Below are 20,315 nucleotides of genomic sequence, written 5' to 3'. Positions count from 1 at the left end.
TTTTTAACTTTTGAAATATAGTCCAGTATCGAATTCAATCCTTGGTGGCTATTTATTTAGAAGTTAATTTTCTACTAATTTTCTTGACATTCAAATGTTGTAGGGTTAGGTAAGTTATCCAGTCGAGGTGCACACAAACTGGATTGAACACGTACATATGACATGAAAAAGAAAAAAAAAGTAATGATTTCAAAGTGAATAGCTAGGAAATAGATTGAGAACTAAAATAAAACAAGTGTAACTAAAATCACATTAGCCAAAATGGTTGAATTGACTGTATTCGTACCAGATGAAAATGCTAATATATTAATCTAAATTTGGTCAAACGAATATAATTAGATAGACTTGTTGCTATGATGTTAGGATGAGTTAACCATTTCTCTTTTGAATAAAAATTATTTAGATTTTCTTGTTATTTGTCCATGACTTAATTTTTCATGCTCAACACATGTATATTTGGCAAACTGGATAGAAAACCACCCTCCTTGTGTGGAACCTTTATTTCTAAAGTTTTCTTATGCTCGTTTTGTTTTACTTTAAAAGACTTGGAAGAAAGAAACAGTGAATTATGATAATATTGTAAGTTGGGTAGATCCATTTAACTTTACAATTAATTAACTTATCTACAAGATAAATTTGATTTGATTTTGATGAGAGTACATTTCAAATAGTCAGTGAACACGTTGCGTTTAGGTTGACAATGTAACTTTTTTATTAACACATGGTGTTTTGTTTCTAAGTTTTAGAAAATAGAATTTTGAAGAGTTAAAAAGAAATATTGGCATCAAGATTTGAGAGATTGTCATTCTCCATTAGGATATACATAATTCATTTTGAAGGAAAGGAAAGGAAAAGACATGTATTATTGTTCTATATGAAACCAAAATCTAAAGCTATATCATTACAGACCCATTGAACAAAGAAAGAAAAATAAAAATAAAAAAATTAAACCCATATACAAAACAATCCTTAAATAACCAAAACAAAATATGTACATCACCAAAAATTCAATTTAAAGCCACAGAAAAAGAAATTTTCTTCGTCCCATCAAAACTTCTCTTCATCGTTATAAACATAAGCCAAACCACCGTGACTCGTCAAATCCATTCCGGCCATCTCCGCCTCCGCCTTTATCCTCAACAACTCAAACTTGTGCAACAACCAAAAAACAATCCCCATTGTCACACTAACCCAACCAACAATCGACAAAATTTGCACCAAATGAGCAGCCAACAACCACCCTCCGCCGCCCATCAGCATCCCGTACGGCCTTTCCGGCAACCCTGGATATATCTCATTCACATAAGCTTGTTTTGCAAATAACCCTGTGAACAAAATCCCCCAAGCCCCACATCCCCCATGTAATTGCGCCGCCTCTAATGGATCGTCGTACTTCAATTTCTCCGCTAATTTGTTGAATCCAATCAACACCCAAGCTGCGAAAAACCCACAAACAATCGCTGCCCATGGATCTACCACCGCGCACCCGGAGGTTATGGCGGCAAATCCACCTAGTAGACCGTTGCAAACATCGGTCACATTCCAATGCCCGACGAGAAGCCGTTTGCCGAAGAGAGTGGTTAATGCGGCTGTGCAGCCGGCTAGGGTTGTGGTGACGGCGGTGCGGCCGATGGCGCTCCATTGGCCGTAATAAGGGGCGGCGGTGTGCCCGTAGGCTTTGAGGATGTTGAGGAATGAACCGGGGTTGAAGCCGTACCAGCCGAACCAGAGGAGGAAAGTGCCGAGAACCACCAGTGTGCCGCTGTGGCCACGGAGGGCGACGGACCGGCCGGCATGATCGAACCGGCCGATTCGTGGTCCTTCTATGAGGGCGCCCCATAAACCGGCGATTCCTCCGACCATGTGGACGACGCCGGAGCCGGCGAAGTCGATTACGCCGGAGCCGAAAAGGAGTTTGTCGGACCGGGCGGCACTTCCCCAACCATCGGATGACCAAAACCAATGAGAAACAATCGGATATACCAAACCTGTAAATCAAATTTAGAAGAATTATTCCAATCATAAATTTTATTCTCATTAGATTAAACTCGTTAAATAAAAGAAAAGAAAATCTAAAATTCTCAATGCACAAAAATATTAAGTTAAATTTCCTGAAAAAATAAATAAATAATGCTGGTTAATTCAAAATATTAATAAAATATAAGATTCTCAACACAACTTTATCACTTTAAAAATTTACTTTCATACACAAAAAAGAAAGAAAAGAAAAATATTTTCTTTTTCTTCTCTCAGATTTGGAAATCAAAATGAAGCAGCAATGCATTGAGTTGAAAAAGATCAAGAAACACAATAAAATTCAAAATTCACAAATAATAATAATTAGAAGAAAAGACTGACCAGTCAAAACAGAAGAATAGATCAAATAAGCAACAAATTGAGTTCTTTCAGCAATGGATCCACTTGTAATTCCAGCAGCAGCAATTGCAAACGCCCATTGAAACAAAAAGAAGCCATAATCAAATGAAGAAGATGGGAATTGTGAAAGCCCAAAATAATGATGCCCAATAAAGGAATTTGAAGGTGTTCCAAATGCCAAAGCAAATCCAAACACATAATAAAATATTCCACCAGTTGCTGCATCAAGAACATTTGTTAACATTATATTCATTGTGTTTTTCGCCCTAACTGACCCAGCACAAAGCATTGCAAATCCAAGCTGCATTGCAAATACAAGGTATGCTGAAAACAAAAGATAGGTGTTGTCAACTGCGTACGTCGTGTCCACGAATTTCGTCGACACAGACTCAAATCGGCTGCAAATGTACTCGGCGACAGCAGTGGCATTGGCTGAGCCGCCGAGGAGGTGGTGGAGGTCGGCAGCGGAGCAGGCCATTTCTGCCATGGCTGGAGGAGAGGAGGAGGAGGAGGAGGAGATGACAAATTGTAGGGTGAAAATAAGAGGGGGGTTTATAAGTGGTTTGCAAGAAATTGGAAAAAACTTCAATGCTTTGCTTAAACAATAACTACATTTGTGCAACCCACCCGGTACCCAATTAAACATTACCACGTAGCAAACAAAAAGTTAATCTCATTATTGTTTTTGGACCGTTTGATTGAAAAGAAAGGTGTGTTTGAAAGGGTGTCCGACGGTTAATATGAAACAGTGAAATTGTGAGGGATTCCATAGAATAATTTGTGAATCTATGGGAGTGTGGAATGAATCAAAGAAGAGAGAGATTCTTGTGGATTCCAAAGATGGAAGATAGAAATGCCAAATGTGGGAACAGAATTTCAACAAGATCCTCAATAATAGGGTAAGGGGTAACAGCAAAATAAACAAATCTAGACTCCCATTTTTTATGCTGTCAACTATGGAGGAATTTGAAAAGAATCTTCTTCCCCAAAATATGATGTAAGTTTTGTAAATTGGAAAATTATTCGATGAGGATGGTACACTGTGGTTTGTTGGTTTTGTCGTTTTGATATAGTTAGATGTATGAGATTAGAAGCAAAGAATTATTGTTTAATTATGGTACTACATTATATATACTAACCTACGTACATATTGTTGAACTCAAACTAAAAAATAATAATCCTAGAATACATAATAAATGGTTAACCAGAAATACGTGACAAATAAATGGTTAACCAGAAATACGTGACAAATAAATGGCTACAAAACTTAGTAAAAGTTTGAATAAACACATTCAATTGAAGGAGCGCAATTCTCTTGTAAAAGAAGGAAGAACAAATGATGGCTCATGCCTAATTGCATTTGTCTTGGTTAAATTTGAAAGACCGAGAATATCAAATTTTATACCTCAATTAAAATTTAAACTAATCATTTTTAAAATAATCTTTCAACCACCACTCGTATATACCTAAAAACCAAAAAGTCTTGAATTCAACTATAACTATCTAGAATTATATTAAAAGAAAATGCGATGTTAATAAATGACATTAATTAATTTGATAAAATTACAAGAAAATATGTTTTTTTCCTTCAAAATATTCAACTAAATAGCGTGATTTTATTTTTGCGACAAAAAATCTTGTCTTTGTTGTGTTAATAGAAAAATACGTAACATAATTAAGATTCATCGGATTCCAAAGGTGTCCATTGTTGAGATGTATTGTGAATCTTGATTGTTGAGATTCTCTTATTTCCAATTATATAGTATGTCTGCATATATATATATATATACTTTCGAAATTGGAAGAACAGGTTGACTAGTAGCAGTAGTAATAATAATAGATAAAGTAATAAAGTAATGTTGATAGAACATTAATTCTTCCATTTTCTTTTCTTTACGACTCTAAACCATGTTTATCAAACTATAACAAAAATGAGATTTCTTTAAATGAATTTGAATCACAAGTAAAATTGGATTGTCTTTAATTTTGTTTACTTGAAATTATGAATTTGTTGCATTTATTGTTACAACAATTGTTACTATTATTACTAAACATAACATCTTATGGTTAGTTACCACAAACATAGTAGATCTAGGGTTCATAACCCTATAACAGTAACAATATTTGTAATAATAACGATTAAGGTTAGACGATCACGCATAAATGTTTCTTCAATTCCTTGATCAGATTATCATAACTACTGTGGAATACAAATAAACAAATAAATGTAATTAAATGAGACTCACTTTTCAAATTATCATTCAATCCATTGTATTAGGTTACTGAGTAGGTAAATGATGCCTTAATTGTATACGGAAGGGAAGATTCCAAGCTCTAGCTATCATAATCAACCCAACTATGCAAAGACTTGACAATGTTCTCTCTTATAAAGTCATTAAGACCGGTGAAGTGGGAGGATTTGATCCGCCCATACGCATTTGTCTAAAGACCTAAGTTTAGGTTAGCTTCCGACCAAATATTTCAATCAAAATGACTGGTTAAATCAACTAAGAAAAAAAGAGAATCTTGGAAAAAATAAATAAATATGATAATAATGGTAAAATGCTTTAGATTGCACAAGAACAAGTACTATAACCTAACCTACCCTAAGTCAATCATGAAAACAAAATTTGAAAAATAACAGAAGATTGAGAGAACCAGCATTGACCTAAGCAAAAAGTTGCTATGGAACTTACAATGGTACAGCATATGCTCTGCTTGATCCAATAAACTTATGAGGGAGGAACCCATCTCCCAGCTTTGAAATCTTTATAAAATTTTGAGTTTCTTGAAACAACATAAAAGACTGCATCCAAAAGAGACAAATATAGAAAATATAAAGTCATTTTCGTTAATTAAGATGCAAAAAGTAGTTATGATGTTGGAAATTGAATGGGGTAACATCACACCTGGTATTCCTGGTATAATGTAGTTCGGCTCCTTTAGAACGTCGTGAAGCGTTCTCCTTTCATGAACTTTGATCCATTTAGAAGACCCTTTATCTGAAAAAAATAGTGCAAATAAATCAGATGACATGACAGTATCAAAAGTATAGTCACCAACCTCAAATATGGATCTTGTTTTTTCTTTTTTCTATGACAACAAAGGGATATAAGAATTTGAAACTTCCAGCCACAAGAAAAAAAAAGTGCTAACAGATGTTTATACACACAAAATCATTAACCATCACCTATATGCTTCTACTGGCAACGTATGGAAAATGGAAAATAATGAACTGTTAGGCCCCACTTATTCATACATATAAAAGGAGGAAATCAGGGGAGAGCATGTTGGGAAATAAACAGAAGACGAGTGGAGGAGATCTATGGCAAAATGTGACAAAACATGAAAGGTTGAGTGGTTGAGGAGGGAATTTTGCTTGGCAATGTAATTTTTGTCAAGAAAGGAGGAAAGGTTCTTACACAAATGTCGGATTTGGGATTGGGGTATTTAGGGTCACTCCTAAAGATCTTGCTGACATGAAAATGTTAGAAGAGGAATCTAAAGTTCGTGTGGCAAACGATGCTCCTTAGCAAGTTCCATTACCACCTTCACAACATATGCAAACCAAATCTCAATCTTTTGTTTCGGTAAGCATGGTAGCTATTCGTATTCCTTTTCGTCAATGGAACAAACGAAAAGGAACGGAAATGTTAGTGCTTGAGAAGTCATTTAACTTGCCACTTCGTGATCAAGTAGATTCGAAGATAGCTAGAATGTTTTATTCTTCAGGTTTGTCTTTTTATTTAGCTAGAAATCCACATTATGTGAACATCTTTGCTTTGGTTGAGAATAATTCTTTGTTAGGTTATTTACCTCTGAGGTATAATAAATTGAGTCTTCTTCAAAGAGAAAAGGCAAATGTTGAGAGATTGTTGCGACCTATTAAAATTACATTATCAGCAAAGGGAGTAAGTGTTATCAGCTATGGATGGAGTGATTCGCAGAGGAGACCATTGATTAACTTTATGGCAGTTACAGAAGGAAGACCAATGTTTCTTAAAGCTATAGATTGCTTGGATGAGACAAAAGATAAATATTTCATAGTAAATCTAATGAAAGAAGTCATCAATCAAATGGTCAGCGGTATAAATAGGAGCAGTAAAAGAAAGCATATAATCAATATTATCCCACCAAGCATCATCAAACACCAACTCCTTTACACGTCTTGCTTTCACCGTATCATTTTCTCTGTAGTATCCCCACTCACTGTTAACCATTGTTTGCAAACCATCCTTAATAAGTTTAAATCTTTTAAGTATAATGATGGTAGATGCGAATCTTGTTTCTGCTATTGCAAGTAACTTCAAAGACACAAACTCATTGAGCATAGCTAGTTTCATCGAATGATTCATGATAAAGTGTTTGATAAACATAACACTATCAGAAATTTCAGTAATCCAGCTACACTCTGCAAATACATGTTGATTGCTATCAATGTTTCTTGTAGTGCATATGTTTTTCAAGGAAAAATTGAGGGAATGAACTATTATGGTGTCCAAACTAGACAGACAACCCTTGCCTTCATTTGGTATATGATATGTGAGACACCATGATAGAGAGTGAAATTGGCAATCTATAAACATGAAGGAAAGCGCATCGAAGAATTTTCATTCTTCTATGACGTGGTGTATCAAATTTTGATTGATCGATGGAATAAAAATAACACCCCTCTCCATCGTTTGGCACATTCTCTAAATCAAAGGTACTCATCTTAGATCTTTATTTTATTTTTTCAATTCCTAAACACACCCTAAAGTTTGGTCCATTTTAAAATTTTATTTAGGTATTATAGCCCACAATGGCTTCAAGAAGACAAGTCTTGAGTCCCACCACATCAAGACTTAGAAGTAGCAAGAGAGAGAATGAAGTGTATTAAGAAATATTTTAGTTCGGAGGAGCATGATAAACGTCCAATATTATTTACATATAGTAGGAGAAAGAAGGAGAAGTCTATAATTTCGTATAGTCAATTCCGGTTAATGTACCTTTACAGTTTCTGTAATTTGATGTTATCTTTACGGTTGTTGAGTCTTGCAGTTATTTAGGAAGGCCAGGGTAGTTTTTAGTGATTGAAAGACGTGAGAGGGGTGATCAGTTATTCTGGTGTGTAGGGTGTGCATCCTTGAGAGCAGGAGTACAAGTGGATTGTTCTAGCTTTCTTACTGTATTTGTGCGTGTAATTTCCAGATTGATAAACTCTCAATCTGTAACTTCTTTTAGCAAATTGAATAAAGGACAACTATACTGGTGTTCTAGCAAATTGGTATCAGACCAATAATACCAGGGATAGATTTAGATATGGCACAGAAGCGAATTGAAGAGAAACTCGAGAAGCAGTCGATCAGGGCATTTCAAGCATAAGGGTGGAATTACAGAAGTTGCCAACAATAGAGGAGAATTTGGCATCCATGGCTAAGAGTATTGAACGATTGGGTATTCAGGCTGAGAAATAAAAGCAACAACAGCAGTTGCTACTGCAATACATGGAAGGAATGATGAAGGAGAAGTCAACGATGATTGAAGGGCCTGAGGGATCATCAAGTAAAGGACCTCCGATTGACAGTATTATTGATGGGGAAATTCTTCTGTCAAGAGATCAAGACTGCACCGAAGATAACCAATTCGGAAGGGGAGGAATCTACAAATTATAGAAGAAAATTCAAGAAGGTAGAGATGTCGATGTTACATGAAAATGACCCTGATTCTTGGTTGTCCAGAGCAGATAGGTACTTCCAAATCCATAAATTGACAAATTCTGAGAAGATGACAGTTGCAGTAGTGAGTTTTGATGGTGCGACTTTGGATTGGTATAGATCACATGAAGAACAAGAACCATTCGCAAATTGGGCCGATTTGAAGAAGAGATTTGACTCGGTTTAGATTCATACGTGAAGGATCAATTTGTGGAAGGTTTTTGGCAATTCAACCGGAGTCTACGATAGAGGAGTATAGAAACTTGTTTGACAAATTGGTAGCGTCATTGCCCTACTTGCCAAAAGAAGTATTAGAGGAAACGTTTATAAATGGGCTTCGCCCCTGGATCAAAGCTGAAGTGGAATGTTGGGAACCAGTTGGCCTTGCTCAAATGATGAAATTAACCCAACAGGTCGAGAACAGGGAAGTTAAAAGGAGTGAAATTGGATTTAAAGCGGGTACTGGAGATAAAACTTACATTAACTTGCCTATTGTTAAAGCTAATTTACCTATGCTAGTAAATGAAACAAAATAGGGCGGAAATTTTCCGATGAGAACCATCACTTTGAGAGGAGTGGCTGCTGGGGAGAACCGACAAGGACAGTCAACCGATGCTGAATTCCAATCTAGACGGGAGAAGGGACTTTGTTTTCGTTGTGAAGAAAAGTACCATGCTGGCCATTGTTGTAAGGTGAAGGAACAAAAAGAATTGAGAGTATTGGTGGTGCGAGAAAATGGAGAAATAGAGATAGTTGAGGAAGACTATCATGTCAAAGGAGAAGAAATGACAGCAATTGAAGTGGGAAACTTTGACAAACCCATTATAGAGTTATCTATCAATTTTGTGGTGGGCTTGACCAATCCAAGAACTATAAAAGTTAATGGGAAGATCAAGGATGAAATAGTGATTGTCTTACTTGATTGTGGAGCAACACAATTTTACTTTTGAAAAACTAGTTCACTAACTGAATTTACCAACCCGAGATACATCGAATTATGTGGTGATCCTAGGCTCAGGTGCAGCTATTAAAGGAAAGGGTATCTGTGGGAAGGTTGAATTGATGGTGGGAGATTGAAAGATCACAGATAGTTTCTTAACAATAGAATTGGGAGGTGTAGATGTGATTTTGGGAATGTAGTGGCTCCAATCACTAGGAGTGACTGAGGTAGACTGGAAGAACTTGATCATGGTATTCCAACATGAAGGCAAAAATGTAGTGATCAAAGGGGGTCCTAGCTTGACGAAGACCAGCGTAAGCGTAAAAAATATGATGAGAACTTGATACCCAAATGATCAAGGTTTTTTATTGCATTTAGAGTGCTGGAAGGAAGTCTAACTGTTGCAGAAAAGTATAATGAAGAGGAGGTACACTAAAACAAAGGAGTGTGAGGTACTAATCAGCTGGAAGGGTCTGCTGCCTCACAGAGCCACGTGGGAGAACATGATGATTTTCAGAAGCAATTTCCGACGTTTCGCCTTGAGACAAGGTGGTTTTAGAGGCGAAAAGTAATGATAGACCTACAATATTATTTACATATAGTAGGAGAATAAGAAGGAGAAGTCTACAGTTTCGTATAGTTAATTCCAGTTAATGTACCTTTACAGTTTCTGTAATTTAATGTTGTTTTTACTGTTGTTGAGTCTTGCAGTTATTTAGGAAGGACAGGTAGTTTTTCGGGGTTGAGAGGAGTCTGTGAGAGGGGAGATCAGTTATTTTGGTGTGTAGGTTGTGCATCCTTGAGAGGAGTACATAGTGGATTGTTCTAGCTTTCTTACTGTATTTTGTGTGTTAATTTCCATATTGATAAACTATAAATCTTACTTTCGATCTCTAACTTCTTTTACCAAATTGAATAAAGAACAAGTATACTCCAACTTTACAATCTACATCCGAGCAGTTTCGAATTGATAAGTGTTCTATCAATCTGTAGCTTTCTTACTGTATAAGTGTTCTATCAGAGCGTACAAAAGTGAACATTGAATTTGCCAATTTCTCTACAATGTCTAAACAGTTTGCTAATCATGAATCCATACGTAATAGATATGATATGCCTCCAAAGAGTTGGTGGGCCATCCACGGTGCCTTTACACCAACTATACAGTCACTAGCTGTGAAGTTACTGGTTCAACCTTCATCCTCCTCTTGTTGTGAAAGAAATTGGAGAACATATTCATTTGTGCACTCCATGAGAAGAAACAAGATGACACCACAACGTGAAGAGACTTGGTGTACATCCATTGCAGTCTACGTCTTTTATCAAGAACTCTTGAATATCTAAAAGGAGAGACAAAAATGTGGGACATTGATGGGGATCTGTCTGATTCATTTGAAGATGCGGGAATGCTTGAGGTGGCTATTTTATCTTTGGACGAACCAGAATTCGAAGCTATAGGCTTTGCCGATGTTGGTGGTGAAGCTCAAGTTCACGATTCTCAAGAGATCATTGGAGAAGAATGAAGACATGTTTTTTATTTTATTTTGCAGTTTTGTAGTTTTTTACCTTTTGGCTTTTGCTGTGTTGAACAAGCTACTGTACTAAAACTTGTTATATTTTATGGCTCTAAACTTGTTATTTTGATGTTTTTAATTGGAACCCTTGTTATGTAATATGTTTATATGCATGACATATATTTGATCTTTTTTACTAAAAAATTGATTGTCCCCAACGTGTCGTGTCCTACTTTTTTAAAAAATGGTTTGTTGTCGTGTCATCGTGTCAGTATATGTGCTTCCTAGGAGGAGAGTACATTGAAGGGACCCACTAGTGAGGAATATATAAGGAATGTTTTTGGGGATTGGGGAGGTCATATTTTGAGAAAAGCTATTGAGGGCTTTTCGGGAGAAGAATCCAGCTTTCTCGAAGAAGCTGGGAGATGAGTCTTTGTTTACTGCTTTCTGCTTTCCATTTCTGTGTTGCTATTTACATTTCCGTACTTGCTCTTTTGTTGCTTGTGAAATCTTTGGTATTTTCTATTGGTACAAAGATAGCAAAGTACAATCTTTGTCTCACCAATTGTTGTTCGGAATCTCTGAGTTTCAGGGAAAGAGTCCTAATAAATTTGTATCATAGCCCGCAACAATCCGAGGGTGACACAAGCCATGGCGCAAAAACTAATGAAGGAAAGGTTTGAGTCGACGGAAAGAGAGTTTAGAGACATAAAGAAAATCATTCTGGTTCTGACAAAAAGCATAGAATGGTTGGCGGAATAGGTGTCGAAAAACAGTGCGAGTAAGAAGAAAGAAGAATCAAGAACCTCTGATGGCTTAGTGCTCAAGATGAAAGGAAAACTTGAGGAAGCAGACAGGACAACGGGCCTGGGACAAGGGTCAACAAACAAAAGTAAATATAAGAAACTGAAAACGTCGGTCTTCGTGGGAGAGAATCCAGTGTCATGGGTGTATCGTGCAGAGCATTTTGTTGAGATTAATGACCTGACCGAAGCTGAGAACGTTAAGGTTGTCGTGGTGAGCTTTGCTCAGAATGAGATAAACCGGTTCCAATGGAGCAATAACCGGAAGAAGGTGACATCGTGGTATGACCTCAAAAATCGAATATTTGATCATTTCCAACCCACCAGAGAAGGGAGCTTAGGAGCTCAGTTGATTCAAATCAAGCAGGAAGGGTCCTATGCTGATTATCTGAAGAAATTTTTGAAGTATTCTGCCCCATTGCCAGAGATGGCAGAGTGTTGATGGATGAGTTTATGACTGGTATGGAATTGGAGTTGCACGCCAAGGTCGTGAGTCGTTACCCAAGGACCTTGGATGAATGTATGAAACTGCAATATAACCTTGAAGTTAGCCCTTAACGAATGGGGAGTCAATGGGTCAGGTAAGAGGGAAGCCCAAACCAGCAAAGCCCATCTCGTCAAACACAGATCGGGTCGAACCGAAAGGAGGGAGTAACCAAACCAGGCATATTACCATACTCATTAAGGGAAATTATGTGAAGAGAACCAGTGGTGAAGAGGCTTTAAGATAATGAATTTAAGGCACAATTCGATAGAGGGTTGTGTTTCCATTGCAACGAGAAGTACTCCCACGGCCACTGCTGCAAGGTAAGGGAGAATCATGAGCTAATGCTTTTCTTCATGAACAAAGAAGAAGAGAATGAGGTTCTGGCGAACTTGGCAAAGGAAATCGTGACTATGGATGAAGAAATGCAGTTAGTGGAACTGTGGAATTGACTTCATTGGAAGTACCAAGTAAGACAGAAGTGGCACTACAGTCCCTTTTGGGATTTTGTGAAGGGAACGATGAAAGAGGTTTTGTGTTGGCTATTGCAAACTCAACCAAGTCATAGTAGCGGACAAGTTTCCAATAGAAGTGATTGAAGAACTATTGGATGAATTACATAGGGCTGCTGTCTTTTCTAAATTAAACCAGTGATCCATCAAATACGAATGACAGAGAGCGACTGATAGACCACCCATAATTCATCAATACACTAGAAGAGATGAGAGTAAAGGGAAGAACTCGGTTACTGATTAAGTAACTAAATGGGGGGGGGGACCACTGGCTAGTACGTGGTATAAATAGGAAAGAAAAGGAGGGAAAGTTAGTTAGAAATTCGGGAAAAGAGTCAGTTCTGAGAGAGAGGTTAGCAGTTCAGTGAGGGAGAGATTTGTTCTTCGATTTGAAGTTTACTCAATTCGATTTCCTACATTGTACTGAGATATTGTAATTCAATAATAAGAAAAGTATACATTTTCATATTGATTTCTTGTTGGAGGAAGAGTTCCAACAAATTGGTACCTCTGGGAAAATCGAAGAAGATGGCAAAGAAGAATGATGAACATTTTGAAGCAATGGAAGAAGAGATCCAGGAAATCAAGAACGATCTGCAGAAAATACCGGCCATGGAAGAGAGCTTATCAGCATTGGTCAAGAACGTCAAACGATTGAATGTACAAGGTGATAAACAACACCAACAGCAACAAATGTTAATGAAAAACCTGGATCAATTGAATAGTCAAGTCAAGAAACAACAGCAGCAGCATCAGTTATTGATGAAATACATCGAAGAACTGGTTAAAGAGAAATCAACAACTACGTCCGATTCTCAAGGATCCTCCAGTAAGCCGAAAACGAAGGAGCACGGAAGGAAGAAAGTGAAGCGACTATCCTCGAACTGATTAACGAAGTGAAGGCGGATCAGAAGGATGAAGAAGATAAGGCAGTGGATCAGAGTAAATTCAAAAAAGTAGAAATGTCGGTTTTCAGTGGAAACAATCCCGATTCTTGGCTCTTTAAAGCAGATCGGTACTTCCAAATTCACAAATTTACCAATTCTGAGAAGATGACAGTGTCTGTAATTAGTTTTGATGGATCGGCACTCGACTGATATCGTTCGCAAGAAGTGTGGGAAAAATTCAAGGATTGGACCGATATGAAATTTCGTTTGTAAGAAAGATTCAGTTCTATCAGGGAAGGTTCAATCTATAAATGAGTATTCGAAGTTTTGTTGAAAATTTAGTGTCTTCTTTTATTTTTAAAACAAAAAAATTATTTAATTATTTTAGTAGTAATGACCTCAGCTTAGTATAGTTTGTTAGAAAGATTTAGTTCTATCAGGGAAGGTTCAATCTATAAATGAGGATTCGAAGTTTTGTTGAAAATTTAGTGTCTACTTTTATTTTTAAAACAAAAAAAAATATTAATTATTTTAGTAGTAATAACCTCAGCTTAGTATAAAGAGTTAGGTCATTACATATCGAACATGAAAAACATTTGTGGGTGGTCTTTAACATCCTCAAGGATAATAATTTTGTTTATCTTGAGGACAAGGTGCACTTCAAGGCAAGCGGTATTGTTAGGCCCCCAATTATTTATACATATAAAAGGAAAAAATCAGGGGAGCTCATGTTGGGAAATAAGCAGAAGACAGGTGGAGGAAAGTATCTTGGAGGGGCCCACTAGTGATGAATATATAAAGAATGTTTTTGGGGATTGGGGAGGGAGGTCATATTTAGCGAAAAGCTGCCGAGGGCTTTTTGGGAGAAGAATCCAACCTTCTCAAACGAGCTGGGAGACAAGTCTTTGTTTACTGCTTTCTGCTTTCCATTTCTTTTGTTGCTTGTGAACTATTCGGTATTTTCTATTAATATAAAGATAGCATAGTACTGTCTCTATTTGTCCATTTGTGTTGGGATTTTCTGAGTTTCAGGGAAGAGTCCTAACATAAACAAAAAAATTGAAGGAGAATAATTATCGATCCCAACAATGCCCTCATTCCCCTTTCTTCCAAATGTACTTATGATTAGGCAGTTGCATGGATTCAGTGTTCAAGATAAATATGAAGATTGAGAAGATTTTTCATGCATAGATACATCTAATAAGGTATATGTCCAAATAACCAATAAGGGAACTATGATGATAACAGAAATTTTTCTACAAAAACAAAAATGAAAGGCTTACTTACTTGCAGAAGTGGTATGATTTGAATCTTCAACTGCATCTTCAAGTGCAATGCTTTCTGCATTAGATGCAGCAGTTCCCTCTAGAAAATTTCTTAAAATTCTCTCTTTTGATAAACAAATTCCTGAACCAGCCTGATAAAACCAGAATTAAAAATCGCTAATTTGGACAAAACTAATTGATTGAAAGGATTATAAGCCTTAAACCATCAATTAAGATGCAAAACCTGCCCTCTATCATAAGTACACACATAAAAACAAGGTAAGCTCGCATAACCCTACACCAGTAATTAGAAACCTCACTCCACTGCTAGCTTGCAGTTCAGAAGAAAACAGACAAAATTTATGTCCATACAGAAACTTGCAAACACGTGGCTCAATAAAATAAATAAAACTGTGAAACTCTCAAGGTATGTTCAATTTGATGAATTATCAAAAAGAGGGTATTTCTATGCAGCATAACACCTTTAATAGATACCTCATAATATAGTTCAATTGCTTCACGAGTATATTTATTTTCTGCATCCCATGGCAAAGGAGGACAATCTTCTGCAAACATGTTTGAAAGTTAAGGATTCTAGAAGAAGAAAGACATATTTGATCATTGACGGTTTCCCAATTTCACAAATTTGTCAGCTCAAATGAAAATCATTACACAAGTTCTCGTTTAATTAAAAAGAAAAAGAGGAAGAAAAAAAGGTGAAGGATAAGAAAAAGAAAAAAAAAGGATATCATATCCAGATGAGCTGAAAACATATCAGTCTCACAGAAGTCCTCAATGAAGTCGCTGGACATAACCTCTGCATACAGTAGAAGAACTGGCCAGTGGAGAATGTTATTTTTATCTAATACCGGCTTTCTTAATCCAGTTAGTTCTTGATATGTCGCGTTCCCAATCTTAAAACCTCTATGCACGACTGCAGAAACAAGTTTCTGCACAATTTACAAAATGCAAAAATTGAGCAGCTAAATGATAAAGCAGAAGTATGATCATAAGTTGTTCATTACAAAACCTCTGCCTCTGCAATAGCCTTTGTAACTAGAGCCTCACGTTGTTCCTGCTCCAATATCAGTGAATCAATCTGACTCTCAATCTTTTTGATTTCTACATTATTTGGGTCGCACCTTATACCACTTACACAGTAGGACTTTGCTTCATCTAATAAATTCAGGGAAAGAGAGGCTTTAGCAGCTCGATAAATTGCCTACATAACAATCACATCATTTAATTAAACTACATCATTTTAATTTAAAGCATGTGTCAAGCAAGAGGGGAAACATTATATTAGAGAGGCTCATTACTTAGTACAGAAGTTAAGATTATAAATTTGATGGAGTCTTTTTGGCTGAACAGAGAATAAAGTTACAAGAACGTAAGGAAACACGTCTATCTGGAGAAAAAATAAATTATCACCTTGATGTTTGTGGGACACAAATTGATTGCCTCCTCAGCATCATTTAGAGCTCGTCTATAGTTTCCAAGAAGTAAATTCACATGAGCTCTATTTGCATAAAGGACAGAGTTCTCAGAGTTGCTTAGGGCTTTCTGATTAATTGCCTTTGTGTAGCAATCAATAGCATCAGTATAGTGCTTTCTACCTAACCTGACAAATTCATTCCCCTTTTCCTGCAAAGAGAAAAAAATAGGAAACTTAAAAGACAAAACCAGATCTACCCACACGGAGAGTGAGATTGATAGAGTTCATTCTAACTTGTTTATCAAATGATAGTGTCTACCAACACCACACGGAGACTGATATTGATAGAGGTCATTTAAACTTGTTTATCAAATGATATCGAGACATTGAGCATTAAAGGTCATGTTTTAGTGATTTTGAAATTGGTAAAATTGCTTTAGGCATGTTCAAAATCACTTCAAAACATATTTTTAATCATTTATGATCAATTTTAATCATATGAACAACGTGTACAAAAGTATAAAACCAAACATTAAACTGCTTTGAACGATTAAATATATGTTTATAGTGATTTTGTCGATGATAAAGTGATTTTTAACTAATTAAAAACCCTCCCAATCATGACCAAACTTCAGTCCATTCAAATTTCAAGTTCAAACAATAGATTACCGGATTCAGAAACTTAATTTCCTCATCACAGATTAGCCTTTACCAAATTTTCAGTAACAAACATATGAAAAGCCACCACCATCAGATTGTACTTTCACAATACTCATACTGAAGAATAAAAAATACAAAACGATTAAAAAAACGACTGGAAAAACAACAGAAGAATAATAAATTATCACACCAAGACTTTCAAGTGATCACCTTCTGAAGTACTATTGAACATTGGCATACCCACTTTAAAACAAAAAATCGAAAAAGAGAGGACTACAAGCTCAGTTCAATCACTTTTATTCATGTCCAACTTATTGTAACATAATTATTCAGCCGAACTCGTAGGGATTTAGAGCAATTAACCAAACCACATGAATTTAAGTATTTAACAAACCACGGTTAACAAAACAATGAAGTCATCCGCAAAAGCCAAAACATCAATTTCCAATCATTTCAAGTCACCAGAAAGTAGAATTTCTTATATAGAACTCGCCAAAACACAAAATATGATATAGAGAAAGACCTTGAACTCGAGGGCAGAACTCTCTTTAAGAGCAGCTATGGCGTCAAGGTCAGCTTTCTCGTTCTCTGTTAAGGGATTCGAACCATCCTCCATCCATAGCGCCATGGTTCGTTCAACTTTTATCAGACCAAGGAAAAAGAAAGCAGAGAAGAAGCTCAACTCAACTCAGCGACAGCCTAACGAGAGGGAGGAGGAGAAAAGATGGAAGGCAGAGTATTGAGAATTAAGGAGGGGCAGAGGAAAATTTCACAAACTAATACAAAAAATAATAATATAAAAAAACTTCAAAATTTATCCAAATATAACCTTTCACAAAATATTTACTATTTCGAAATTATTTGTCAATTTTTCCTATTTTTTAAAAAACTCCTTACTTCTCTACAATAACATTTTTTTTCATTTAAGTTTTACCTCTAATCCTTCCAATCGATTGAACTAAGCACATGTTGGCCTATCAAGCGATATCTCATCTTTTATCAAGTGATCTTTCAATATTTTATTTGACGATCCCTCAATTTGTATTAAATAATCTTCCAACTTTTATTAAACTATCTTCCAACTTTTAGGAAACGGTCTTCAACTTTTATTAAATGATCTCTAACTTTTGTTAAACGAACTTTTAACTCTTACATCTCCAAACTTTTATAACAGTTTCTCAACTTTTATTAAACAATTTACTAACTTTTATTAAACTATTCCTAAATTTTATTAAATGATCTCACATCTTCTATTAGCATGAATGCAATCGTGGAAGAAAAATGCTTCCATTTATTTTCTAAGTCTTGCTCTACGTCGAGGACAATTTTATAGGAGAAAGAAAGTAACTTAATCGTTTGTTAAGGATTTGAAGAAAGATGATAAAAATGGTATCTCACATGACAACCATGTCACTCATGCATAAATTTATAGAAACTAGTTGGTATCACATGCTATGTACGTTGATTTTTTACACAAATAATATGAAGCTATATTTATTTACTCATGATTTTTTGAAAATACATTTTTCAACTTCATTTCTATATAAATTTCTTACTCAACACCTTCTATATGCGTGTATAAATGGAATGAGCTAAAAGATATAAAGAATTTGATAGTATGAATTGAAATAATCTATTCAATCAAACTTGAGATTGATGAGTATAGCCTTTTTATATATAATATTGAACATTTAAATGAATTGGAATTTTAGGCATCGACATTGACTTGATTATTATTTGGACATTTATGCTAATTCTATATACTTTATGTATTTCTACTATATTTAAAGACGTATAATTATTCAACAAATTTATAAGAATTATAATTAGTTATTTTTTTGAAATAAATAATTAAATTTAAATGAAAATATATTATTGAAATAATACAAATAGAAAATAATTTTTTTCCTTCGACTCCCTCAGTTATAAAATTCATAATATACTATTGTGATAAACACATTCTACATCCTTACATGATAAAAAACATATTTAATTACAAAGCGAATTTACATGATAAAATACATTCTACATCTTTACATGATAAAAAAAATACTTAATTATAAAACAATAATTAAAAATTGAAAATTTTAGTTCTTTAGCATCTTATGCCACTTTGTTATTTTTTTGGAAATGATGCTTTGACCATTCTCTATTTAGTCTTCCATTTTTACATCATTCATCCTTGAATCCTAATCAATTTCTCTACATTTTTTTTTTTATTGGGTCAATTACTTGCTCATAGGCATCGCAAAAATATGACGAAGGTTCGTGAGCTTTTATAGCCTTGGCTCACAAATCTTCATTTTAACTTATTGGAAGACTAATTTCTTTTCACCCTAACTTCTTGTTGTGACTTGTGAACATGAATAGAAAATAAAAAGAATGAAATACTTATACCTAAAGATTTGAAGAGGGAAAGAATTTGAAAGATTGCAATGAATACAATATAGTTAATATGAGATAAGGGAACGTGAATAAGTGAAAGATAGAGGGATATGAATGATTTTAGAGAAATGTTAATGATATAATTAATTGGAGGGAAAAAGTTAAAATTATTAATACTCAAGTATTTATTAATAATTAATTTTAAATTAAAAATAAATAAAAACAAATTACATGAAAACTAAGGTAGGAAACAAACAAATCTAAGAAGTTGGACAAAATTTGAATTAGAAAATTTTTCCTCAAGCATAATTTTATATATAATATAGACGAGTAATAATGATAAGAAAGTTAATCATAGGAAAGTTTGTCATGAGTATGAAATTATTCGAAGGCATAAAGAAGAAGAAAGTGGAATGATTTTTTTTTTTTATTATTCAGATAGGAAAATGTTGATAAAACTCCAGAAGTAACTAGCTTATTAGTCCCTACACTAGGGATAATTGTAAGAAATAGTTGAAAAAGCTTTTTTGTTCTTTGTATTAAAAGTTGTAAAAAATAGTAAATTTGATAAAATATTTACAACATATAGCAAAATTTTCAGATTCTATCAATAGTAGACATCGATAGTCATTGATATGCTTTTATAAGTGACATTGATAAACAATGATAAAATTATATCATATTCTATCATAAAATCCAAAAATTTGTTATAACTTGTATATATTTTAATTTATTTTGTTATTTTTAAAATGTTTCTTTTTAAAAAAATATATAACAAACTCATAAAATATTTAGAAAATGAAAAAGTTCATAGGCCCACGATGAGAAATACTAAAAATAGTCTGATTATCACGCTATTAATTGGTCACACGTGTGTAATTCCTCTTCTAAATAATCGTGTACCGAGATTTTTTATATTTGGTAATGATCTTATACCAATATTTGTTTATATCTGGTACATGTACCCAAATCTAAACTACCAGTATTCCAATTGTTTTGTTCAAGATCCTTTATATTTGGTACATGATCTTATACATATCTTTTATATTTAGTACGTGAGTGTACCAATATTCCAACGAGATTTTTGTTCAAGATCATGTACCAAGATATTTTATATTTGGTACACGATCTTGAATCAAATAATACTTTGAAAAAAGAAAATACAAGATTAATCAAAATTGATGATTGATTGAAAACAAAGACGATGATTTAAAAAGACATATATAAGAAAAGAAAGAAGATGAAAAGTAAGAAGGAAATGACTTTCTTTATTTTCTTACACGATTAATAAATATTTTAATGTTTTATTATATTTATGAAAGTTAACTTATGACAATGTATTAACCTATAATATACCACAA

At 34.6% G+C, this 20,315-nt stretch overlaps 2 protein-coding genes across 4 annotated transcripts; both read right to left on the bottom strand.

The window, feature by feature from the left end:
* Nucleotides 1–778: 778 nt before the first annotated feature.
* Nucleotides 779–3,928, bottom strand: LOC101223077 (ammonium transporter 1 member 4). 2 transcript variants are annotated; one of them, XM_031881806.1, is made up of 3 exons: nucleotides 2,736–3,913; nucleotides 2,359–2,420; nucleotides 779–1,988 (listed from the first exon to the last, which is right to left on the bottom strand). In XM_031881806.1, the coding sequence occupies exons 1-3, from the start codon at nucleotides 3,020–3,022 to the stop codon at nucleotides 1,048–1,050; spliced, it is 1,290 nt and encodes a 429-aa protein (XP_031737666.1). In that variant the 5' UTR covers nucleotides 3,023–3,913; the 3' UTR covers nucleotides 779–1,047. The 2 variants fall into 2 exon arrangements, with proteins under 2 accessions (XP_031737666.1, XP_011651623.2); XM_011653321.2 differs by having other exon boundaries at nucleotides 2,359–3,928.
* Nucleotides 3,929–4,855: 927 nt separating this feature from the next.
* Nucleotides 4,856–17,343, bottom strand: LOC101205538 (tetratricopeptide repeat protein 4 homolog). 2 transcript variants are annotated; one of them, XR_004214884.1, is made up of 9 exons: nucleotides 17,093–17,343; nucleotides 15,906–16,118; nucleotides 15,505–15,696; nucleotides 15,224–15,424; nucleotides 14,970–15,050; nucleotides 14,497–14,626; nucleotides 13,031–13,206; nucleotides 12,831–12,916; nucleotides 5,286–5,378 (listed from the first exon to the last, which is right to left on the bottom strand). XR_004214884.1 is itself a non-coding variant. In XM_011653320.2 (8 exons), exons 1-8 carry the CDS (start codon nucleotides 17,195–17,197, stop codon nucleotides 5,109–5,111), a joined length of 1,089 nt encoding a protein of 362 aa, XP_011651622.1. In that variant the 5' UTR covers nucleotides 17,198–17,342; the 3' UTR covers nucleotides 4,856–5,108. The 2 variants fall into 2 exon arrangements, 1 of the variants encoding a protein (XP_011651622.1); XM_011653320.2 differs by lacking the exons at nucleotides 12,831–12,916; nucleotides 13,031–13,206 and adding an exon at nucleotides 4,856–5,182 and having other exon boundaries at nucleotides 17,093–17,342.
* Between the last annotated feature and the right edge of the window lie 2,972 nt (nucleotides 17,344–20,315).

The sequence above is a fragment of the Cucumis sativus genome, chromosome 3 (assembly GCF_000004075.3).
Source record: "Cucumis sativus cultivar 9930 chromosome 3, Cucumber_9930_V3, whole genome shotgun sequence".
Classification (NCBI taxonomy): Eukaryota; Viridiplantae; Streptophyta; class Magnoliopsida; order Cucurbitales; family Cucurbitaceae; genus Cucumis; species Cucumis sativus.
The sequence above is the reverse complement of the archived record's forward strand: the minus strand, read 5'-3'. Positions and strand labels throughout refer to the sequence as shown.